Source organism: Hyla sarda, chromosome 1 (assembly GCF_029499605.1).
Source record: "Hyla sarda isolate aHylSar1 chromosome 1, aHylSar1.hap1, whole genome shotgun sequence".
Classification (NCBI taxonomy): domain Eukaryota; kingdom Metazoa; phylum Chordata; class Amphibia; order Anura; family Hylidae; genus Hyla; species Hyla sarda.
In genome coordinates this window covers 332,341,422-332,368,465 of record NC_079189.1, presented here as the reverse complement: position 1 = coordinate 332,368,465, position 27,044 = coordinate 332,341,422, and the positions used below count along the sequence as shown (strand labels likewise).

At 40.3% G+C, this 27,044-nt stretch overlaps 1 protein-coding gene across 5 annotated transcripts in view; it reads right to left on the bottom strand.

Moving 5' to 3' along the window:
• Positions 1 to 27,044, bottom strand: part of CNTLN (centlein) — a 419,445-nt gene that overhangs the window by 119,014 nt on the left and 273,387 nt on the right. For all 5 annotated transcript variants that reach the window (XM_056552149.1, XM_056552148.1, XM_056552151.1 and 2 more), the window contains 5 exons: positions 19,281 to 19,372; positions 15,862 to 16,397; positions 11,206 to 11,338; positions 3,674 to 3,758; positions 2,266 to 2,480 (listed from right to left, as the gene is read on the bottom strand). In XM_056552149.1, the coding sequence (XP_056408124.1) occupies positions 2,266 to 2,480; positions 3,674 to 3,758; positions 11,206 to 11,338; positions 15,862 to 16,397; positions 19,281 to 19,372 (1,061 nt within the window). The remainder of the gene's footprint in view (positions 1 to 2,265; positions 2,481 to 3,673; positions 3,759 to 11,205; positions 11,339 to 15,861; positions 16,398 to 19,280; positions 19,373 to 27,044) is intronic.

Genomic DNA, 27,044 nt, shown 5'->3' with positions numbered 1-27,044 from the left:
AGATTTGGGGGCAATGTGCCACAATTTGACATGCCCCCAAATTGTTGCTTACATGAAACACATTTAAAAAAGTTAAGGGTTTTACATTGTAGAAAACAACAACAACAAGAGATTTGCAAACCCCACACTATTCATAAATTCCCCCCAAAGTGTCTCCTGGCAACTAAACAACTCCTCAACTGTAGTGCCACAATCCTATACTTGTTGTGTATCTGTAAAAGGCAAGTTTTATCTCCAAAACCTAATATATTGAGACAAATGAAGTTGGATCAGTTAACCAGATGTTTGGTGACCATCTTTGGTGAGAGCAGTCTCCAGGGGATTTTTCTTAACTCGTATATAATTTGCATACATGGAAGCTCTAATCATTAAAAGGGAAGGCATATTTAAAGTGGAGCTGTCAATAGACTGACAATATGTAAATGAGGTTCAAATGCCCAGGGACTTTCCCTAGCACAGCATAAATCCAGAGTTAGTCATTTCCTCTTATTAACGGAGGATAGGCACAACTCTTCTGCTGTGCTGCGGAACACCCCCTGGGCACTTCAGCCTCATTTGCACATAAGCAATTAGGATACTTAAGGGTTCCCCTTAATAAAAAGGCCATTAAGTGTATAACTTGTATTTGACAATGTTCACGATTCTTTTCACCAGCCGCCTCTGCAGACTTCATCTGTCATTTTCAATTGTCCCAGAGCTAATGGGTGGAGACAAGCTGCTATGTTGTCTTCCATACACCACACACACACAGATATTGCTACAGCACACCTTTAGAAAAAGGAGCAGTGGCATGTAGGGTATTATGAAACAGAACTAAGCAGTGTAAGGGTGCCTGGAGGAATAAATGAAAAGGAGGGACATTATTAAACTTTTAAAGTTGCACTTCAGGGGATTACGGTATTTTTTTATTTCAAACCCATCAGTATATGAAAATTAGTCTAGCTGGAAAAATCACTTACCAACATTTTTTTTAGTCAGGCTAGGAGCCCCTTCAGCCCAGTCTGATTACCATATCATGTGTACACACATTGAACCTGCTAAATCCCTCAGCATTTGTTGTGTTTACTGGATGTCCCTCTCACTATTCACTTCTATATGTAATGGGACCCATCACAAGCCCAACAGAAGTTACGACTCCACTTACAAAGCCTCTGTTCACCCTGTGTTTGCTCTAATTCATCAAGTTTTTGATTGTCACAATGAAAATAATGCTCCCTTATTCTACACAGTAAAATAATAATAATAATAATAATAATAATAATAAACTGACACCATATCTTATACCAATTTGGGGGAAAGGACAAAAAAAAATAAAAATTAGATTATACCAGATTATGGCTGATCTGCCCAGTTTTTCATGGATTGGCTTATGGGTTCTACTTTTATAAGAGTGATAAAAAATGTAATAAATCTGTTTTGTATGATATCTAGACTGATCCCATTGATATGTAATAGGCCTGATAGGTTAAAATTTTTTCCCACCTGATCGAATAGTGCAGCAGACTATGCTAATCAGTTGCTTCAATCTGATGGCATTAAGCCATAATGTCAGTGCAAACATAAAAAAGAGCCAAATACAAAGTACATTTTCATAACATTTGAGAATGGTGCTACATTAAAAATAATACATAACCAAAAAATCAGCAAATAAACATAAAGAAATACAGGAGCAGATTTCTTAAATAAGATCTTATTAAATGTGTAGGCCTTTTGGTGCAATTACTGACAACCCCACCAACATTTCTTCCATAACTTTATTCAGCATTTACTTCTTGCCACTGTAATACATGCTGATTTGGCATCTACTGTAATAGAAGACATTGCACCATAGTGAGTAATCGGTAGTGCTACTGTTACTTATCAAAGTGCAGACTCAGCGCACCATCAACAGAAACAACAGCTGTCCACCAAATAGCATTTGCCTCAGGAGAAAATCCATTCTCCTGACTACAACAGGGGAGACAAGTGTCTGTGACCAGATGGAAACTTGCAGAAAGATTCTTAAATAACATTGTTTATAGTAATACGTAAGGTGCTATTACAGCATACAGTATTACATTAACGCACTGGGGTCAATAATCTACTCATTTGTTTGACGGGAATAAAGTGCATGTTACATTAATATTCTTCCGCCTGCCAGAGGCACAAAAATCCAGAACCTAATATAAAAAGCACAATATTGATGTGCTGGGTGTCTTATTTAAGCACAGTAATTATTTCAGTGATAATCTTCCTGTTACATGCTAAGCAAAGTACATTCCTTACCTTTGCCATCTGCTTGCTGATTTGAAGTCTTTGGTGTGCCAGCTGCAGATCAGACGCTAGTTTTATGTTATCTTTCTTCAATTCATTCATAGAAGCAATTGCGGCCTCTTTCCCTTTATGCAATACTGATACGTGGTGCTGTAAAGAGGCAACTCTTCCAAGCAATGATGTCAGTGATGTGCCAGGGGAACTTTTCTGCCACTTTTCTTTTCGTACTAAACACAAGAACACATAATATGAATATTGCATGCAGATACAAAAAAAAGTTTATATGTATGTGTGTATTTATATACATAAAGAAAGTTATAAAAGTGGATTAAAACAAGAAAAAGCAAACCCCCAAAACAACTATTTTCCCCTTATCGTTCTGCGCTTAATACCCTAGAATGGGAATGTGAAAATAGAACTTTAGACATTTTTGCTTATTTATTAAAAGTGAGAATTGCAAAATTCACATGGACATAAGTATCCAGACCCTTTGCTATGACACTGCTATGGAAATGAGTTCTGGGGGCCTCCTATTTATCTTGATCATCTCATAGATGTTTCTACACCTTGATTGGAGTCGCCTCTGGTAAATTCAGGTGATTGGCCATGATCTGGAAAGAAACACCCCTGATGCTATAAGGTCTCAAAGCTGACAATCCATATCAGAGCAAAAAAAAACAAGCCATGCGGAGGAAAGAACTGCATGCAGAGCTCAGAGACCGGATCCGTGGGCACAAAAATATTAACTAAAAGTTCCCAAGAGCACAGTGGCCTCCATAATTCATTAATGGAAGAGGGTTAAACAGGCAGGACTCTTCCTAGAGCTGGCCGCCCCAGCAAACTAGGTAATCAGGGTAAAAGGGCCTTGGTGAAAGAGATGACACCCAATGGCCCAATGGTAACTCTAGCAGAACTCCAAAGATCATGTTTGGAGATGTGAGAAACTTTCAGAAGGTCAATTATTACTGCAGTACCCCTGCATCAACCTGGGCTTTATGTCCCAGAAAGAAGCTTCTCCTCAGTAAGAGACACATGAAAGTCCACCTAGAGTTTGTTAAAAAAAAAAAAAAAAACTAAGTAACTCTCTTTGGTCTGATGGAACCAAAATGGACCTTTTTTGCCTCTATTCTAAGTGTCATATCAGGAGGAAAATATGCACTGCTCATCACCTGCACACTACAAGCCCTACAGTGAAGCAAGGTGGTGTCTGATCACCCCTTTAATGTTATTATAGATTCTTCTATACCCATCTACCATATTTTGTGTGGCATGTTCAGCCTTTGTTCCCCCATTCAATGATATGGTTTCTTTTTGCAATCTATTACCTCTTAACACAATACATCTACCATATTTTCCACATGTTTATGTTAAAGCCTTTGTATGAAAACTCAAACTCAATAACAAGAGAAATTATACATACCTCGCCCGGTTGATGGATGGCACTTTAATCTGAAATTGCACCTTTTTCGGGTTGTCTTCTTAGATCCCCTGCCAGGTAGGCCATCCTTTAGCAAAGTAAGAAACAAACAATAGCATACAGACATTATGCTATAAAATATAGTCTTTGCTAAGATTAGAACAGGACTATAGAACTGTGAATCTCCTTGACAGACACAGTTGAGTGATCATATATATTATGTATAATAAAAAATTAAAAAAGGAAAAAAACTAAACAAAAAATGTATTTTGCTAACCTTACATAACAGTAGATATAACAGTCCATTCTTATCTGCAGCTGTACTCTATAAAGTGTTGTCTGTAGCACCTTTATTATAGGAGCTCGAAAAATCTTTTGTGAGGAATGTGTCTGTCAACAAGCTCAGAATTATCCTAGTAGCAACTAGAATTGTGATTAATGCTCAGGACTATAATACAGGCCATTTGACACTTCAGTACAGGATAAGTAAAGCTGTGAGTATGCCAAGTCACTCCTATGGTGAATGAACATGGGCAATTTGGAGTCAGGCAGAGACATATTATAAAATGAAAACAAGGATTAGAAGTGAACAACAGAACTAATAAAAAGCAGGTATGGGTCACAGGTGCTAACATTAAAGGGGTACTCCCATGGAAAACGTTTTTTTTTTTTTAATCAACTGGTGCCAGAAAGTTAAACAGATTTGTAAATTACTTCTATTAAAAAAATCTTAATCCTTCCAGTAGAAATCCCAAAAAGAAATGCATTTCCTCTGATGTCATGACCACAGTGCTCTCTACTGACCTCTGCTGTCCATTTTAGGAACTGTCCAGAGTAGGAGAAAATCCCCATAGCAAACATATGCTGCTCTGGACAGTTCCTAAAATGGACAGCAGAGGTCAGTAGAGAGCACTGTGGTCATGACATCAGAGGAAATGCATTTCTTTTTTGGATTTCTCTTTAGTATACAGCCCCTAAAAAGTACTGGAAGGATTTATAATAAAAGTGATTTACAAATCTGTTTAACTTTCTGGCACCAGTTGATTTAAAAAAAAAAAAAAAGTTTTCCACGGGAGTACCCCTTTAAGCCAGGCAGGTATATAAGATTGCCACAGGTTCAGAGGGCATTAAATTGGTGCATAGGATTGGCAGGACAATATAGGTAAATGATGCTCAATGATGTAGTGCAAAATAAACTACAAAATAATGATCTCATGAGTAAAAGATCTTTAAAACAACAGTGAGATGATATCCTAGCCATCATGGCTAGCACAGTCTAACAATATGCAGAAATAAGATGATTTAGATGTAAACCCTGCAAGTTTAGACAGCACAGTTTTCTTCAAAACATAGGATAGAGAGATATGGCCTACAGCCATTTTGTGCATGCCCTGTGCAACAAGGTGGCCTTGACAAATACCAAAGTGTGAGAGAAACGGTCATAGGTCGTATCTTTGTATCCCATGTCTAGCTGCCATCAAAAGAAGACTGCAGTGAAGTTGCTGAGTGCCGTTCCTTATATTCAAGGCTGGTTTAAGGACTGGATTTTTCACCACACATCACCACATACTGTACACTGTGTCTGAAGGTGTATCTATCTATCTATCTAAAAAAAAGAAATGGAAGAGCAGGACAACTAATTAAATGTCACAATGGTAAGAGGTGCACGCTGAAAAAAGACCTTGGTGAAGGGTCCTCGCTTGTAGTAAAAAAAATCAGGAATTCAGCAGCACACAAAGGTTGTGAAAAACAAGTGGATGTTTATTTACATCACCAGAAAAACAGAAGCAACGTTTCTGCGGCCTCTCGCTGCCGTATAGTGGTCTCCAAACTGTGCCACTTCAGATGTTGCAAAACTACAACTCCCAGCATGCCCAGACAGTCAGTGCATGCTGTAAGTTGTAGTTTTGCAACATCTGGTGGACCACAGTTTAGAGACCACTCCACAGTGGTCTCCAAACTGTGACCCTCCAGATGTTGCAAAACTACAACTCCCAGCATGGCCAAACAGCCTTTGGTTGTGTCGGCATGCTGGGAGTTGTAGTTTTGCAGCTTTTAGAAGACCAAAGTGAAGGTCACTTATTGCGATCTTCACTGCAGCCATCTCCATGCCGCACTTTCCGGCCGCCGCTCCGATGATGCTTCCGCCGCTCCAGGATGCCGCCTCCGCTGGTCCAGGTAAGCCGGCCATGCTCCCCCCTCGCCTCCCGTATCCCCCCCCCCCCCCCCGCTCTGCCCTGACTTCGATTGGTGGGCAGAGTGGGGAGAAATGAACTCTAACCCCTCAGCCTGACCGACCAATGGCAGGGGATAGGAGGGGGTGCCACCTCGCTCCTATCATTTAGGATGGTCGGAGCGGTCTCTGACAGCTCCGATCATTCTTATTTTCCAGGTGATGGGGTCACCATTGACCCGATAGGCCCAGATTGCGGTAAATCGCCGGTCTGAATTGACCCGCGATTTGCCACGATTGACGACATGGGGGGGGGTCTCAGGACCCCCCTAGGCATTGCGACGGGATGCCTGCTGATATATATCAGTAGTCATCCCGGTCCGATCACCGCCCGGCGAGCTGTGGTAATCGGAAATACGGAGAGCGTGTGGAAACGCCCTCCGTCCTTAAGTGATGCATACGCCCTCCATCCCAAAGGAGTTAAAAATGAAAAAAGCAATCTGATTGGTTGCTATGGGCAACTGGGCAACTTTTCCTCTGGACAGGTTTTGATAAATCTCCCCCAATGTGTGTGTGCATATGTGTGTGCGTGCGTGCGTTCCAACATCACGTCCAAATGGCTGAAAATATTAACATGAAACTTGGCACACGTAATTTATATGTCAACAACAAACATAGGATAGGTAATTTAACCCTTACCCACTCCCATGTGAGAGTCAGGGTTTTTGTTTAAAATCCCATACAAGTCGATGGGAAATATATGTGACTGCATAACTTCCAAACGGCTGGAGATATTTCGATAATACTTGGTCACATGTTACTTATATGTCCACTTAAAATATTGTATAGTTAATTTAACCCTTAACTACCCCATTTTTTTAAAATAATTATTATTATTATTTTTTATTTTTTTTTAAGTCCCATGCAAATCTAGGGGAAATGAATGTTCCCACATAACTTCCGTATGGCTGCAGATATTTCAATAATACGTGGTGCACATATTACTTATATGTCAAATAAAAAGATATGATAGTTAAATTTACCCTTACCTACACCCTTATATAAAAGATGGGTTTTTGTTTCAAGTCCCACGCAAGTATATGGGACTTCCAGTAACTTACTCCACAAGCTCCGCTCTGCATCACCTGGTGAATGTGTCAGTCCGGTTTGCAAGACACACCCCATCTCAAAAATACACACCCACTGTTTAAGCCCCTTTTATTATCTACCCTTTTTGTGCATTGGTCTGACTTGCAAATCACGCCCAGTCCCACAAAGCCACGTCCCCTTCTATCTTCATCACAAATCAGTCCCACCTGAGGACAGGATATGAGGATGGGACATAAGGACGAGATATGAGGACAGCATATGAGGTTGGGACATGAGGTATATATACACACATGCTTAGATCGCTAAGGCTGAGTTTTGCTACATGCAGGTGAGGAGCAGTGTTGGCCAGGAGCTTTATGTTATGGTGTGATTATTCTTAATTAAATTTTTCCATAATTGAAGAAAGTGATACTATGACAGTTTAAAAAGGTTATCCAGAACTTTAAGGCTATATTTACACGGCAGAATATCCGCATATCCGCACAAATTCCGCACAAATTCCGCATCCACATTCATTTGGGTGATTTCTGGCTTGTGTGGATTTCGTGCGCAATCCATTCGGAATTTCTGAAGTGTGAATGGAAGTGCAGAATCCCATTTAAGTCTATTGGGCTTTATTTGATGCAGAATCTGTGCGGAATTCTGCATTTGGAAATTCCGCCGTGTGAATATAGCCTAAGGTCATGTTTACACGCCAAAATTTCCGTGTCGGATTTCCCATTGGGATCCAGCACAGAGATTCCGCTGCAGCAGATGCAGTATCTGTGCGGAATTCCTCATGTGGAAATTCTGTCGTGTGAATATAGACTAAGGCTATGTTCACACATTGGAACATTCTGGACACTGCAGGGAGCAGACATAATCTAGGACCGCACAGGAATACAACGGCTATGCATTCCATGCGGAATCCACACAAAGAATGAACATGTTCATGTGGACATGGAAAATGGAATTTCCGCGCTGGAAACATCTGCCATGGAAATTCCACTGTGTGCGCAGAGCAGCAGAATCTCATTGAATTCAACAGGACTCTGCTGCAGCAGAATTTCCGTGGCGAACTCCAATGCGGAATCTGGCACGAATATTTCAAAGTGTGTACATGGGCTAATGGTATATTCACCCGGCAGAATTTCCACACATCTGCAACAATTCCGCATTCATTTGGGTGGTTTCTGGCTTGCATTATGGATTTAGCGCGTAAATTCTGACGTGTGAATGGGAGTGCGGAATCCCATTGAAGTCTATCGGGCTTTCTTTTGATGCAGAATCCATGCGGAATTCCGCATTTGGAAATTCTGTCATGTGAATATAGCCTTGCCATGTTCACACACCAGAATTTCCGTGTCAGATATTGCATTGAAATACAGCACAGAGATTCTGTTGCAACAGAGTCTAGTTGAATTCAAGGGGATTCTGCTGCTCTGTGCAGATGGCGGAATTTTCATGCCAAAAGTTTCCACCATTGAAATTCCATTTTCACGTTCATTCTTTGTGCGGAGTCCAAACGGAATGCATAGCAGTCTATGAGATGACGCATTCCTATGCAGTCCTAGCACTAGCATATTATGCCAGCACCTTGCAGTTTGCGTAATGTCCGCACGGAGATGCGGTCGTGTGAACATAGCCTAACAGTGATAGCCTGTTCTCAGTATAGGCCCATCAATACGACACACTCACAATGCAAGTCTGTGTGTCTCAATCAGGTGACACAGATCAGGGAAAGGAGTGTGCAAGGTGATCTGATTATCCTGACCAACCCCTATAGTCACGGGACCCACTTAAATAAAGCCTCCCATCAATTACAGCACAGGAAATGACATTATATAATTTGATGCAATTTTAAGTGATGTAATCAATGGAAGGCTCTATTAAATTGTGCACAGTGACTAATTTCTACATACCTGAGGAAAATGGCAGACTGACTTTAAACCCTTAAGGACATTAGCATAAATGTATATGTCCTAATGTCCTGTACATTTGTCTCTTTATGCACGGCGGGACCCATCTGCTATCAGTATTAATACTGATCACAGCATCTACGGCAATGCAGCAGCATTGACGGCTAATCTGATCACCTGCAGCACGACCTCGGGGATCGTATGAGCCAAGAAGGCAGATGAAGGTCTCCTTACCTGACCCCGCCTCTCTCAGACTGCTGATTATACTGTGTTATTGAGTTCAGCCTTATCCAATCAGAGCTCATCTTACACTGAACTGCTCTGGGCTGTGAGTAACAGAGTGAGGGAGGAAGTTCGCCTTTTTTGGCTTCAGATGATGTCTCACCTTCTAGGGAACGCCCCTTCCCAGTCTGAGAGACTGATTGAGACTGAGCAGATAATACAGAGCAATATCAAGGTAGAAAACAGATAATAAAAATAAAGGCAGGGGGTGGTTGATCATGATGGGGGCAGTGAACTGGGAGGATTATAACATTTAACAAGATCATGACAGGTAATCTTTAAAGAGAACTATCACGTGCAAAAATGTATTCCTTATTGAAAGGATAGGGGATAAGTTTTCGGTTGCAGGGGGTTGCAGCGGTCAGACCCCTGAGATCTCCAGCATGGGTCCCTGGCTCTCCTCGGGAACTGGAAGCCGGCACTTTGTGTGGAGATTGACACGCTCCGTTCCCTGGGAAAGCCAGGGTCCCGTGCAGGCGATGCTGGGGGGTCCGAGCAGTTGGACCCCTGCAATCTAAAACTTATCCCATATCCTTTGGATAGGGGGTAAGTTTTTGTGCATGATACTTCTTTAAAATATGTTGTATGTACAACATTTTTTAATATAAATAAAGAGGATCTTTTATAAAGCAATAATCCTGAATGCAGTGTGGATCTGGCAGCACCCATTTATACGTGTGTGGGGAGGTTGGGGAGGTTAATATTTACTTGACAGACTAAGCTGCAAAGAGCTGCAGTACTGGGCACAGCCAATGCCAATTGTATGAAGCTGTGCCTAGTAATTGATGGAGATGTGGCATTTGCTGGCGTGCTGCTGCCCCTTTATCAGACTGGTCCATGGGGTGCCATGTCAGATCTTCAACATCAAAGTCCTGGAACATAGTTTAAAGGTATTAACCAGTGGGAGGGACCTTTGGTGATTACACAGTATATAGAAAAATAAATCTGGTGATACCTGGGCCCAGAGTGTCATATTGTCATTCAGCCAATTGCTGGCCGTGGTGATGTCCCATCTAAGCCAGCGATTGATTGAGGATAAGTATGACAGTCTGGGCCTCAGGATCACTCCATCCAAGCGTCACCATTTCTGAAAGGAAGGGGATCGCGGCCAAGGACCAGAGTGGGAAACGCCGACACCACTGGAGGTAAGTAAAGGGGTTCTTTTGCATATACTGTTCAAAGGCCAAAAGGTCCTTTCTGCTGGATAACTCCTTTAAGAATAGTATCATTTAGATCTTACTTTCTTTGCTACTACTGGAAAATGTGGTTGATAAGTGCAATGAGATCTGAATTAAATATATCTCCCACAACTAATTACATAAATTTGATATGGTAATACAGAACAGGAACGCAGATCAAGTTAGAGAAACTAACCATATCAGACTATGAATGTAGCTATTGAATTTATCATCACAAGGCCATCTCATTTAATATAGCGGCTCCTGTGTAATAGGAACACTAAAAAGTATTACTGCATGCATGAATAATCATAATTTCAAGAACACTAGGTATGTGACCTCGTGAATAAACAAGAATTTAACGTAGCCTTTGTGGGCGTTCACATGTAGGTATTATGAATAATATACTGTGATTTGGTTTCATGCTGGTACTTATAGTACATTCACACTGTGTAGTTACTTAGCCTTTTTCTTCAAGCAATTACCACAATTGCTGCAAAATTATTATTTTTTTCTGAAAACTAGCGGCATACTGTGGCTTTTTGATGCCATTTCACAGAAAATGAGGTAAAACCAAAACATGATTTGACCACATTGGGTGAATGCACCCTTAAAGGAAACAAAGAATATATTTTTTGGCAATGCTATTTGAAAAACCTGAGACAAACTGGGGATGTGTAATATAATGGAGATACAGGTTTACACCTAGAGAATTTTCAACTCAAACAACCTTTTATTTGTAATGTGCAAACTGATTTGAAGGGATAGATTAGACAGCTGGTCAGATGAGTGAATCAATGAGGTCGCTTTCTCATTTGGCGGGATCTATTAATACTTTCTGGGCTTATTACAGTTATAAAGCAATAAACACACATCATTATTTCCTTTTCTTACCTTTAATCTCCAAATATCATGTGTAAGTTCCACACTGTCTCTTTCTTCCACAGCACTGCTTTCCTCTGCAGAAGAGCTTGTAGTCTGTACAATAACGTGTTCCATTCTCTCAGTTGTTTCGCTCTCAGCATCACTAAGAAACAAATCAGAGAAGTATTAGTATTTCCTCATTTATTTCATTCTTATGCAGATATATGTGATAATCTACAAGGGAGTGAAACAGTAATATAGTGGTGGATTATACACATGTATTAATTGAACACTTATGTAGTAATTGATTTCAAAGGGATACACACCCTTATCTCGAGATTATTTCAAGACAATGGCACCTGTCAGGGGGTGGAATATATGAAGGGAAAAAATGGGAAATAGGAAAATTGGGTAAGTGTAATGATCTGGAAAACACTTGTCCAAAACTGCATTTCTTGTGGGGTGTGTTACCTATATGCAATGATCTTTACTTTTCTGGGTACTAACCTACAAAAGTAGTCCAAGAAAAGATAACTGGTCAACCAGAGACAAGAACATAGGAGAGGACCAGAGACAGGGACCCTATCCAAAGAAATCCCGTGATCTCGGCTGCGGCACCCCAGATATCCGGTGCACGGTGCGAACTTCGCTCCATGCCGGATGACTGGCCATGCAGGGCGGAGGCGCTCTAAATGAATGAGGGGTGCAGCAGGGAGATCGCTGGTGTCCCCAGCGGCGGGACCCCCACGATCAGACATCTTATCCCTTATCTTTTGTATAGGGGATAAGATGTCTAAGGGCAGAGTACCCCTTTAAGGCACATGACAGGCTTTTTTTTCACATACTATTTTTTAGAAATGCGGTGCAAAACTTTTAACTCCCCCTGTGCCCAGACTAAAAACTAAAAAAACAGGAGCCCGGGCAACAGGGAGAAGGTGGGGCCCAAGCTCCTTACATGGCAGTGCACTCAGCCTATCACCAGCCGCTGTGGCCGGCGATACACTGACCGCAGTTTGACATTCTGAGCCTAAGAAGCAAGGAGCTGACCAGCACCAGAAGACTGGGACGCTGATACCAGCGCAACAGGGGGAACGTAGGAAGGGGAGTTTAAAAAAAATATTTTTTTCGTTTTTGTAGCCTGGGCACAGTTTTGCACCGCATTTCTCCTTTAACCCCTGAAATCATAGTGCTTTCAATTTTACACATAAAATTCCATATGATGGCTTATTTTTTACGCCAAATTCTACTTTGCAGTGACAGTCATTTTACCAAAAAATGCACGGCGAAAAGGAAAAAACTTCATTGTGCGACAAAATTGAAAAAAAAAAAAAAAGTAATTTTGTAACTTTTGGGGGCTTCCGTTTCTATGCAGTGTATTTTTTGGTAAAAATGACACCTTATCTTTATTCTGTAGGTCCATACGGTTAAAATGATACCCTACTTCTATAGGTTTGATATTGTAGTACTTCTGAAAAAAATCATAACTACATGCATAAATGTATATGTTTAAAATTGAGGGCTCATTTTTTGCGCCGTATTCTGAAGTTTTTATTGGTACCTTTGTTGCATTGATCGGACTTTTTGATCCCTTTTTTCATTTTTTTATGATATAAAAAATATGTTATTTTGGACTTTTGAATTCTTTTGAGCGTACGCCAATGACCGTGCATTTTAATTAACAATATATTTTTATAGTTCGGACATTTACGCACACGGCGATACCACATATGTTTATTTTTATTTACACAGGGTTTTTTTGGGGGGAAAAGGGGGGTGAGTCAAACTTTTATTAGGGAAGGGGTTAAATGACCTTTATTAACTTTTTTTTTTTGCAGTGTTATAGCTCCCATAGGGGCTATAACACTGCACACACTGATCTTTTACCCTGATCCCTGCAAAGCCATAGCTTTGCACGGATCAGCGTAATAGGGGGTTGATTGCTCAAGCCTGTAGCTCAGGCTTGGAGCAATCAAACGCCGATCGGATGCGACGGAGCAAGGTAAAGGGACCTCCGCTCGCGTCCTAGCTGATCGGGACATCGCAATTTTATCTCGATAGTCCCGGTCGGCCCGACTGAGCTGCCGGGAAGCTTTTACTTTCGACGCGGCGATCAACTTTGATCGCCTCGTCTGAAGGGTTAATAGCGCGTGGCACAACGATCGTTGTGCCGCGCGCTGTTAGCCCCGGGTCCCGGCTATCAATAGCAGCCGGGACCGACTCGATGTGATGCGGGGTCACAGCGTGACCCCATTTTAAACACTGGGATCGGGCGCAGGGCGTACAGGTAAGAGGTTAAGCCGTCAGAATACAGTCATATGCAAAAGTAAATCACATTTGAAGCAGCATGGAATCTGCTGTGCTGATTTTCTTGTGGCTTTTAATGCAGTTTTTTTTTTTAAGGAGTACCTGTCATTAAACCATATACTCTAAACTAACTCAAATGATATTCCTAACACCCCTTCTGCCCTAAACAATTATTTCCGAGCTTTCTAAAGCTCTGTTTCATACCTTTCCCCTTGCTCCCATTGTGTGAGCTCCTGGCAGGAGAATGTGGGCATTCCCCAGCAGGCGCGATGTCACTAAAGCCTGCAAGAGCTGTGGCTTGCAATGCCCCGCATGCACTTCCTTTTGGTCTCCTGCTAGGCTGGGGGAAGACCAAACTAACTGACTTGTGGCAGGGAACAGAACAGAGCCACCTAGTTGGTGTTTTTTTCAATCACACTAAAAACATAAAAGTTTGAGAATTTAACAGCAAGTAAATAGCAAAGTGTCTTATAATTACGTAAGGAACAATATATTAAGAGTTTAGCTTGGTTTTAACAGGTACTCTTTAATGCACCCATTGATTTCAAAGTGATCTTTCATGTCACGTTTTTTTTTCCCATACTTTTTTTTTATTCCCAGTGCAATTTTTTTTTTTTAAATCCTATTCCATTTCCTATTCATAGGTTAGTTAATATACAGAGGTTATCGAACTAAAGATGAATATTAATCAATTTTTTAAAGGGATTCTGTCCAGACATTGAACCTTTGTACCCTAAATTTTGGCCATTGCTGGACAGGTCACATAAAAATAAGTTCAAACATACCCATGGTGGTGTTTACAATGATCGAACAGTTCCAAACACAACCTTTTATTCAGTAGTGCAAGTGTCAGTGAGGCACAGGCCTAATCCAAGGTTTCCTTCCATGATCGCTCCTTAATACCTCCCCTTGCACCTTGATGGACAGGTCTGTCCTTGTGCACGCTATTAAAACCTATAGAATGCATGTAACAGGTACAGTATTAGTGCACACAATTAAGTAAGTACCAGACCTGTCTGTCTAAGGGGAGGGCTTAAGGACTGATCATGGAAGGGAACCTGTGGCACTTCACCAACTTGGCCACAGCTCCAGGACACCTCTATGACTAAATAAAAGTTGAGGTTCTGTGCTACCCTATCACTATAATCTCTACCATAGGTATGTTTCAGCTTATCCTATCCTCAATGACCTATCCTCGATGTCCATGATTAAGTAGGGTAAAATATCCTGACAAACTATAAAAATATCCTAAATAAATAGGCTACCCTACTATTACATAAATACAAACCTTAAAATTAAGTATGGTAAACATGGAGTACGGTCATGTTTATACTTTCATGTAATTTGACCTGAAAGTATAAATCAAACTACAAGAGAACAATACTTGGAATATGCACAGAAAATAGAAGAACATATATATATATATATATATATATATATATATATTTTTTTTTTTTTACTTAATATCTGACCATTTTCTTTCCCTAGGGACTACAGTAACATACAAATTTGATCTGTATTCATGTATAAATGTAATTTGTGTGAAACTTTCCTTAAATTCATAAGCAATGGACACAGCTTATAATAAGTGATAGTCTATCTGCTGTTAACTTTTCAGTCACTTTGACCTTTATGCTTATGTTAGGTCATACAAATCTAAAAACGTTGGAACAAAAAAAAAAAAAAAAAGCAACAACAAATTATGCTACAGGAAAAAAAAGCTATTTGGTTTAGGTGTTTACTGAAAGAAATAACAACCCTAACTTGATGGACCTTTTTTTTTTATATATATTTTTTTTATAAAATGTTCAATTAAAGTTAGTACAATGACTGTGCATAAAACATACATGAAATAATTAGTGTGGATGGGTCTTAATTTAAGAGATGTTAAACAGCTTGTAGACATCTGGTAGCAAGCTGAAATGGGTCATTTAAAATTTATCTAACTAAATTAAGGGGGGAGGCGGCATTTCCTCCAGGATCGACATGTCACAAGATAACTAAATGGACTTACTAGGCTTGCCTGGGAATCCTTAGCTGTCAGTGGTGAATATGCAAAGGGCCAGCAAATTAAATCAACCTGCCAAACTGTCAATTTCAAGCCTCATGACTGCATGAAAATAGCATCACTGGAAGAAATCAAGCATTGCCTTCTTTTGGGCTTCCTGGCACCTATTCAACTGCTCATACAGTTGTGGCTAATTTTGCATGCAAATTTCAGTCAATAAGCTCAGAACAAGACCTCCCAAGATATTTCAAAGGATCTGACAGCATTTTTTTCTGAATACCAAATTGACAGTAGTTGAAATTCAATCTCCATTTGCCTGTACTTTGCATATGCACAATGTCCCCTCCAAAGAGCAGAGTTAATGAGAGCCGTACCTGTCTTCACTCACATCCTCCCAGCCGTCTTTGCTAAAGTTCTCAAACACGCTGCTCATAACCTTGATAGATTGATTAAGAAAAGCCTGGTGACGTCTCAGGGAGATCTTCTTTGCTTCATTTTGTTTAACCTTGGTTCCCAATTCTTTTCTTCGGCCTTGCCTATTCACCTCTTTAGGGACAGCAGGGGCTGATGCTATGGCCTTGTCTAGCGTGCGCTGTAGGAATTGAACCTGCTTTACCAGTTCCCGTTTTTCACTTCTCAGCTTGTTGCTGCCTGCCAAAAGTTTCTTCAGGGATGTGACTTCCCTATTCAGGTCATCTTTCCTCTTCTCAAGAGAGTCTCTGGCTTGGTTTATTTCCAAAACTTCCCAACTTATTTCCTGCATCTTTTGCTCTTTTAAATCTACCTCTTTGTGAAGGTGGTTTATAGAGGTCTTTAGGAAGGCGTTCTGTTCTGTTAACTCTTCATTGGCCTCCTTCAATTTCTTAGCCACACTCTCTAATTCAATCAGTCTTTTTTCCAAACAGCTTACCTATTACAAATCAGAAGGATTTAATGTTAGGTTATAATCAGCAGTTTATTAAAGTATGATAATAATTAGTATTATTTAGAGCTTATTATTAATTAACACCACATTTTGCCAATACATTGCCAGTGTAAGTTGGAAACCTGCCATAAAGTTATGCATACAACTGCAAACTCCCTTTAATGGGGGAAGGAAGTTGCGAAAAAATAAAAAAAATGTCTCAGCTAACTGCCACTTCAGAAACACAGTCCAAAGTGATACTGTCTGAAACATTGAGCACGGGATACTTTAGTTCAATCACGGGCCTCAGCAGTCACATGTACTTCTTTTGTACCCCATTTCCTGCCCCATGTACTTTAGTTAAAAAGCATTTACCCTTTTAATGAGACCACAGAATATACTCTGCAGTATACATCAGCATACTGTTTTGACAAGATGCTAAAGTATACAGACAACATGTGGTCAAAACCTGATGTAAATGGGCCCTTATTCTAAGTGTACTGGGTAAATGTGTACAACAAGGTGACTGTATTATCAGGTATACTATATAAATTTGGAAAATTCCGGATAAGACTAAAAATTTATTATTATTTCTCACAGGTTCAGTTTTTGTTCGACTCTAACTATATAAGCTCTGATAACAAAGCTAATTGAATCAGCCACTTCTTTATGAAAATGTGAGTCATACATAAAATACACCTTCCGGTCTTTTTCTGTCTAGGATTTATTAGTTATATTGACCAAGAATAAAAATTGCTATATTTAAAAAGCATAGTACTTCTGAAAGGAAACTTGGAACATCAGATCCCTTGGAATTGTGGCAGCGCATCCTTCAAACCTCGAAGAATCGTTAACACACAATGCTGTCCCCTTAAGCTATTGGTATTTTAAATTCGTTTCAATGTTGTCTTTTTTTTTTTCTATCTGCATAATGTTATACACTGCAAGTCAGTCAAGATGATTAAAAGGAAATAGAACATGCCTTCTGGGCTTAGACCCTTTCGTAGCAATGTAGCACTTTACATCCGCAGAGATGAAAATTTATACCTGGCAAAGAAAATTAGTGATGGGATATAAAGACAATAACTTACACCAAACTGGGTGACATTCCAAACTGCAGCAGTAAAATGATTCCAATTACTCACCGCACCTTCGCGTAAATGAATGTGAGCACTTCCTGTTTGCTGGGTTATTATTTTAACATGATGTTTGTCACGCCATAATAACAAGATGACAGCATTCATTACCTGACCATATGGCATTTGTTAGGAGTACAAGCAATGAAATCATTTGCTCTAAATTACTGTATTTCTTCCACAAGATAACTCATACATAAATGCAGACACTGCATGGACCTTTAGCTTTGTAATTACTATCTTTGTTAAACAGTGTACATCATTTCACTCACTTTATTGTATGCTTCTGTACACTTCTCAAGAGAGCACAGCTAACTGGCCAAATGTTTATAGCAGGGTTCACTGCATAGATAATAGAGCACCGTTTTTCTATTTTTTATTTATTTTTTGCTAAAAAAAATAAAAAAAAAAGACTCCACAATACTGCATAAACCATTTTACATTATATTTCACACTGTAAATTTTAGACAAAAATAACAGGTTAAGGAAAAAGGTTTTCTATGGCTTGAAAAAGTATGACCCTATGGTTATATATGAAATTTATATGACACGTGTATTGTCGGCCACATTATTGAGGATTGCACAAAGATGGCAGCAAGGATCAGGAGTGAGAAACGCACAAGATCAAAGACTGGAAGGGAGTAAAGAAACCTTGGAGGACATTTCACACAGGCTTAAGAAAGAGAGAACACAAACAAGTGTAGAAAGAATAGAGTTCACAAAGAAAGCTGCAAAGGCTGCAGAAGCAAAAGTAAGCAAAATTTTGATAAAATTGGGAAAATGGCTTTTCTTTGCATCAATATAAGTAGAAAGCTAGCAAGGATTGGAGGTACCAAAGTGACAATATGATGCCAAGAGTATTCTGCGTGTACAAATTTTTATCAGTCATGACTTGACAATTATAATGCCCGGTGTTTAGCAGAGTCTCTACGTGCCCAACATCAGACAGAAGATTGGAACTGAAGGTGCACTTTAAAGGGGTACTCCGGCGCTTAGACATCTTATCCCTTATCCAAAGTACAGGGGATAAGATGCCTGCTCGCGGGGGTCCCGCCGCTGGGGACCCCCGTGATCTTGCACGCAGGACCCCAGTTAAAATCACTCCCCGTAGCACGTTCGCTCCGGGTCTGATTACCGACGACCACAGGGCTGGCAGTGTGTGATGTCACACCTCCATGTGACGTCACGCTCCGCCCCTCAATGTAAGTCTATGGCAGGGGGCGAGACAGCTGTCACGCCCCCTCCCATAGGCTTGCATTGAGGGGCGGATCGTGACGTCACATGGGGGCGGAGGCATGACGTCACACACCGCCAGCCCTGTGGTCGCCAGTAATCAGACCAGGAGCGAACGTGCTCCGGGGACTGATTTTAACAGGGGTGCTGCGTGCAAGATTACGGGAGTCCCCAGCGGCGGGACCCCCACGATCAGGCATCTTATCCCCTATCCTTTGGATAGGGGATAAGATGTCTAAGCGCCGGAGTACCCCTTTAAGTGTTTTGTTTATTAATGAAAAATGGAGAACATAATTTTAAAAATAATGTACCATAGTCTGCTGGCTAGATAACATCAATTGTTTAGCAATTTAACAATTTCGTTTATATATCAATATCAAAATAGTAATACGATGCAGTAGGAGGCAATTAATACTTCCTTTACCTCACAATAAAACAGTCATAGATATAAACACACAATTATTAAAATGTCAGATGTGTCTAAGCAGCTCTTCATGCATATTACTTGAATGTAAAGTACCTTCATCAACATATGCTGTTCATTCTCTCCTTTAAATTTTCTTGGTGTACTGCTCCTGACATCTTCCTCTTTGTCAAGTTTCAACAGCAATTCTGTATAAAAAAAAATAAAAAATACTAATAAAAAAAAATAAAGACAACTCTCAATGACCTAGCAATGACAGGTTTGTCATGTCATAAGCAAACAGTGGACACTACCTATTCTAAATAATTTGATCTATTTTCTTGTCAACTTTTTCAACAGTCTTTAAGCACGGACTTTTTTTTCCCCCTGTAGTGCCATACAATTACAAAGCCTTTGGAACATCACAGTGATTTCCTCTTTTTGTTATACAGTACGAACTTTACAAAGGTACAATGCGTTTGCAGGTTAAAGATACTGTACTTTTATTCCTGTTTTCATTCCTTTATAGACTGTACCGTCTTTTGCCTTTAAAGCAAAAATCATTGCCTTTTTATCTATAGTCTTGGCCAGTTTTATTCTATAGGTCTTGTCCCCCTGCTAGGAGGATCAGAGTGATTGCCGAACAAAGCTAATAGTAACAGAATTAGGATGGAGTGGAACGTAACTTTTTTTTTCTCTCTCCCATGTTCAGTTAAAATATTTTTTACTTTTTTGGGATAAATTATTGCTTTATGGGAAAGCACATCGATTAAGAAACATCTTACAAAGTGTAGGCTAAATCTTAGGTTACAGTTGTGGTAAAGTAAATGCATTTTAATTTAACCCGAAAAAAACTGAAAAAACTTAAACACTAAACTAAAACGATTACTAAAAACTACTATGAATTTGCGTCTGTTAGTTACAAATCTGGGCAATTGCAGCCTTTCATTCCACAATCCTAATCAACAAACATAGAATAGCACAAAATACCACACACTGGAAAACATCACATCTGTTTTTACACACATCCAAATAATTGTGCTTGGGTTCATCTTTGCAGACCTTGAAAAGACTTTAAAAAAGTTAAACAGATTTGTAAATTACTTCTATTAAAAAATCTTAATCCTTCCAGTACTTATCAGCTGCTGTATGCTCCAGAGGAAGTTCTTTTCTTTTTGAATTTCTTTTCTGTCTGACCATAGTGCTCTCTGCTGACACCTCTGTCCATGTCAGGAACTGTCCAGAGCAGGAGAAAATCCCCATAGCAAACCTCTCCTGCTCCGGACAGTTCCTGACATGGACAGAGGTGTCAGCAGAGCACTGTGGTCAGACACAAAAATTAAAAAAGAAAATACATCTTCTCTGTTTCATACAGTAGCTGATAAGTACTGGAAGGATTACGATTTTTAAAATGGAAGTAATTTACAAATCTGTATAACTTTTTTGCACCAGTTGATTTAAAAAAAAAAATTCCATCGGAGTACCACTTTAATTACTGTTTATTTCGTTTACCACAATATTTACTTGTGGGCAATTACTATAGCATATCGTTATTACATCTGCAGGCACTTTATTGAGAAAATATTTGAAGTGTGGCTATGTTAACTGGAATGTGGCTATATTGACTGAGATTAGTTTTTTGTGCAAAGTGCAGAAAGTGTTCTGTCTGCAGTGAAGTAGCAACATTTACATTTATATTATCGGAGATACCAGCATTATTATGTTAAGCAGCACGGATTAAAGGGGTACTCCGGAGCTTACACATCTTATCCCTATCCAAAGGATAGGGGATAAGATGCCTGATGGCGGGAGTCCCGCAGCTGGGGACGCCCGTGAACATGCATGCAGCACCCCGTTTGTAATGTCCCCAGAGCGTGTTCGCTCTGGGACTGATTGTCGACTGCAGGGGCCGGCAGCGTGTGATGTCACGCTCCGACCCTCAATGCAAGCCTGCGGGAGGGGGCGTGATAGCTATCACGCCCCCTCCCGTAGGCTTGCATTGAGGGGCGGAGCGTGACGTGACACGGGGGCGGAGGCGTGACGTCACACGCCACCGGTCCTGCGGTCGACCGTAATCAGTCCCGGAGCGAACACGCTCCGTGGACTGATTACAAACGGGGTGCCCCGTGCATGATCACGGGCGTCCCCAGCTGCGGGACTCCCGCGATCAGGTATCTTATCCCCTATCCTTTGCATAGGGGATAAGATGTGTAAGCACCGGAGTACCCCTTTAAGAGGTGTGATCCTGCTATATAGATTATTTCCTGTAATAGCGGAGTCCTGCTGAGGAGACTATTAATTAAACATATGTTTACATTCGATACTTGTAATCAGCAAACTATAAGGGGATTTATTTTGTTTTTATGGAATATTTTTTTGTTTTTTATAACTGATTATTCATAGAAGCTTAGTATTGTAACATTTGAGGTGGGTCGCAAGGGCCCTGTGACTCACTAGGTCTACTTCTACATGTATTCCCTTATGTCTATTAAATTATATTCTTTATGATTATTATTATTAGTATCTGGATTTTCATTAACCTTTGAGTCCAATATTTTTATTTACTATATCCTATTTTCTTGACATTATAGGTGTGGATGTCTGTTTGGCTTGCTCAGGTTTTAGTGAACAGGAGATAGTGAGCATTCCTCATTTATTAATATTACTGCAATATACCGTCATGTCTGTTTACTAAATTTCATCTGCAGCTGAGGGGGAAAGATTGATAAAAAATTAATTAAAAAACAACAAAAAAAACATAAGCATCTGCTTGTAATGGCTAGAGAGATACATTGCCTTTAAGAAAATCCCTTGAACAGTAACATGAACTTGTGTAACAAAATATTACTTTCTGTCACTGAGGTTCAAATATTTTGCATTATTTCCCAGATTTTTCAACTTAAAGAAAAACTCAAGGTTTGTTAAGTTTTTTTTGCCAATATCATGCACAGTCAACATGTCCTACAGTGCCACATGTATCATTCCAGCACAGCTGCACCCATGCACTTCATTATTGTAACCGGGCTATGTGATCGTAAGTCTGACCCACAAAAGAAAAAATGGTGTTTAATTTGCGATAAGAAAGTGGTCTGTCCTGAGTCCGTTGACTTCCTGTGAACTACAGGATGATATCATTACTTATCAGACTCTCCTGGCAGCTACCAGAACCCTCCCCACCCAGTTTTCTCTGTAGGAACAGGGTATATAGTAGTTATGCACGTCTTCTGAGGCAGTGTTCACATGTTGCATTATTTCCATTATTTCTGTTTTTTCTATGATTTTCTCAAAATCGGAGCAAAGATCGAGCCACTTACCACAACTGAGCGAATCACGGTAAAACATGTCAACTACACTCATGAGTCTCAGAAGTTCAGGCTTCTGGTTAAAATCTAGCCAAGCAATAAGGTTGGTCTTATTAGGCGAATTGCAGTGATTACACTCCACCCCCTGCAAAGCCAAAGTATTAACGGAAAATGCTAAAACAAGTAAGCACAAGTCATACACAAGAACATCTACATTAATCTCTAATAATAGCTATTTAAGCAGAATGCTTCATAAGTGTGTAGTCAATAAAAGAAAGGAACAATGCATTGAAAACAATGTTGTTTACATGCCAAAGGTTCTACCTAAACTGATGCAGAGTAAGGGATCCTCACGTGAAAGGCTAGACCTATATTAAATATCAGACAGTCAGTCATGGAATTCTATAATGGCAGATGCAAATAAGTGCATGGGAAATCTATAAGAACTAAGGAAAGAGTGCAGTGATGTAGAAACAACCATGTCTGAGGAACATATTTGTTAATGCTAAAATATATCATCAATTGGCATCAGTCCTATTCCATTAATGGATGTGTAGTTACTGGTATAACATCTATGAATTCCAGCAAAATTCATTTAAGCCTATTTTATCATAACAGGGCACACTTAAGAAGAGTAAAAAAAAAAAAAGAAAGCTAAAATTGTATGAAATAAAAATTCAGGTCAAGGTGCAATCTATATAGTAACACGAGAAATGACACCTGCCTAACATCAATAACATTACAACAAACATAAAATCAGTCAAAGCCATACTTCTATACATTTTGGTTCTTTCAGGTTCAGCTGTTGAAACATTAATGTTACAGACTTTCCCTCTATATATTTTTAGCCAACCAACATCATTTTTTACCAATTGGAGGGAAAGGGGATTTTTATAGGAGATTTATTAAAGCAATTTCTCCAGCTTGCAGGTGTAAACTAATGAAAATAATGACCTTTAAACCAGCAACATATTATACAATATTTTAATGTTACATGAAGTAACAATTTAAAATGAAAAGATCTCTTTTTTCCAAAAAATTACCAATGACCTGCATCAAGTATAAGGCCCTGTTCACATCTGCATAATACATTTCTGCACTGCTCAGGCAAAGGAACAGAACAACAAATCGAACGACAGATCAAATCCCTTATATCCCTTCATAAAATAATATTCCAGCAGCAACAATTGGTTTAGATTTGGCTTTGGGTGCTGTAAAAAAAGAAATACAGCCATATTTGACTGCCACTGTAACTCCAATTCCAATGACTTCTGGACCCCACTGCTTCTACGGTGCTTACACATCTTATCCCCTATTCAAAAGGATAGGGGATAAGATGCCTGATCGCGGGAGTCCCCCGTGATCATGCACGCGGCACCCCGTTTGTAATCAGTCCCTGGAGCGTGTTCGCTCCAGGTCTGATTACGGGCGACTACAGGGCCGGCGGCATGTGACGTCACGTCTTCGCCCCCGTGTGAGGTCACGCTCCGCCCCTCAATGCAAGCCTATGGGAGGAGGCGTGATAGCTATCACACCCCCTCCCGTAGGCTTGCATTGAGGGGCGGAGCGTGACGTCACACGGGGGCAGAGGCGAACACGCTCCGGGGACTGATTACAAACGGGGTGCCATGTGCATGATCACGGGGGTCCCCAGCTGCGGGACTCCCGCGATCAGGCATCTTATCCCCTATCCATTGGATAGGGGATAAGATGTGTAAGCACCGGAGAACCCCTTTAACATGTTGACCTGCCTTAGGCAGAGTGTGGCTGAGTTGGCAAATGCTTTGAAAATGACACAGCAGCTGGGAGAATAAGCATTGGGGACCTACAGCCATCGTCACAGCAACTGAGGATGATTGGAGCAGGTGAAAATGGCTACTACACACCCTTCCTTAACAGTTCTTCCCAATGAATGTATTTCAATAAAGAATAGACTGCATGGAAAACTTATCAACCTTTTACTTTCCAACAGGATATAGAATTTTCAGTTTGGAAATATTAGTCCCTGCCCCATTGATGATCTGGTGGTAAGTGATATATTCTACTGTAGCACCACTGCAGGGAAAATAAAGCATTACACAGTTTCCCAGTGAAATCAATGTTTATGTGAAATGAATGGCTTGATGTGCCAGGTCCTACAGTGCAATATTTGCTATTTGTAGTGTTTTTAACACATAAGGAATTTATGTCCAGTATGGTTCAGTATGGTATTGTTGCCCCGCTAACAAGTAAACTGTCATAGGTTTGTTTTATTACAGCCAGAGGTTTGGAGTCCACTGCATAGGTATTATTGCATTGGCCAGGCAGACACTTCAGACTGTAACTGTGAAACAGGAATTTGTTTTCCTAGGTGGAATATGTATGCAAGGTTGGAATCTTCAGGTTTAAACCTAAACACTAAGGCACGGACACTTTAACACATAGTTGCTGTCAAATGTCAAACCTGATAAGCCATGCCATGCATTTGCTTAGTTACAAATAAAACCTTGTTCCTGGGTGAATTTAGTTAAAAAATAATTTGAGTTAAAATTCCCACGTTCATTCGGTCTATTTCCATGAGGTTTCAGACACAAAGCAGAAGAAAGTATCACTTTGTTCCAAAGATTTGCTCTCCTTTGGGTATAAACTTGGACTGTGTTTGTTAAACTAAATTAGAGATTTCTTTTGTCTCTGGATCGTGTCAAGGCCAATTAATATGTATGTGTGTAAAGTAAATTAAGCATTACTCAAAAGATGTTACCATCTACACAGGTAAGGCATTAAACACACACCAGGCTTCAATAGGTACCAGTATATTAATAGCCTTAGTCTATCTCCAATGTACTGTTTTTTTTTTCAGGATAGTCCCACAGCTAAACACAGCTGAATACATTTACATCTCACTTAAAGCACAACACACATTCAATGTAAATTCATTTTAGCTGTTAAATTTCAAGTTGTTTTCTCTTAAAGTTTATGGTCTGAAAACTTTCCAGGAGAATATTAGTAATTGAAATAAGAAACAATAAGTAAAGAAGGAGTTACAAACCTTGTGCTCTTTTAAAGCAAAGCTCCACTTTCTTACTTAGCGAAGAATTAGAGCGATTTTGTAATACATCCTTATAACTGAATCAGTGCCAGTTTAAGATGGATATCATACTGTTGCAAAACAACCACCAAAATTCTGTTTAATAGATATGTTGGCAATCTGGGTCTGCAATACAGGCACCATAAACTAGCAGTTGGGATATAAAAGCAAACTGTACCTTTCCTGGAACTGATGGTAGTTGACAAACTAAAAAAAAAATATCTTTTATATTTCTCAGCCAGGAGTCAAGGAGGTGAGGCCAAAGTGCCACAGTTTTGCATGCCTCTTTGCTAGCCCTTGCAGGGATGTGGAAATCCTATCGCCCGACACCCAGGACATGCAGTTTCGGGCAACGGGTTGGTGAATTTCTCAGGCCTTTAGCCCTGCTTCGGGCAAGCAGGGGTGGTAGCCTGGGAGTGTAGAGTATATGAAGTATAGCTGTGCGGTAACTAAAGGGTGCTTGTTTAACCCTTATCACTCGTGACGCCAGGGTGGGGGCTACTCTGTATATGCTTGTCCTATCGCCACCCGTCCCAAGAACGATAGGGAGGTATAATAAATGATTGTCCACAACCGGAGGTTTCCAGAAAACTGTCGGAACTTTTACTGCAGGTTTTATGCAACATTAAACAACAACAGTCTTTGTACAAGAGTCTATTTGGATCCTGACAGTTGGTTGGGACCTTGTGAGTTTTAAGCTCAGGAGATCGGTATACACTGTTCCGCTGGATTTAGGGGATTTAGTTTAGGTCCCGCTTAGCAGTCCCAATTAGCAGTCACGCTAGCTTTAGCGGGGAGTTGTATTATAACTCATGGTTTAGTATTATCAGGCTTGGCCTGGTCTTGTCTTTGTAAGTTGTGTGGATCTTTACTCTCTGCTAGTCCGGAACCCAAGAGAGAATGCTGCTTGCTTTGCAGCTCAGGCGCAAGAGAGCGAGGATTGGCTGGCAGCTCCCTTATATGGGCAGGGGCTGACCTTGAGCTCATTGGTCCATACCATCTGTCATTCACTTTACAAGGAATTATGGTCTAGACATGTGACCACCCATGTGACCTAGGAAGGTCCTTCAACATACCTTAATAGAATTAGCATTAGTCATATGACCTAAGGTCCTACGACACTATATAGACAATTAAATATATAATTCCTTATACATGTAAACATCATAAAATCAAAGAAGGAAGAGGTGACTAGGGGTTATCCCAACAGGAGGATGCTACTGGAACAAAGTAACTCTGACTTTGGGGACCACCATACAAGGTAAGGTATACCATACGGTACCGGGACACCACACAGGGCCGGACATGAAAGCCCCCAACAAGTATATTGGTGCTCAGGGTGTATAGAGCAGGCTACTGACTTGAGCCCGCTACATACCCGTGGCCCCCAGCAGATTTCATTAGCTGGGGGCCGTGGCTAATAGCCAGCATGAGGCTGTCAAAGCTAACAGTGACGTCTAAAAGGGACATGTAAATGCTCCCTGGTGGTCTAGTGGGGTGGAGGAATCTAAT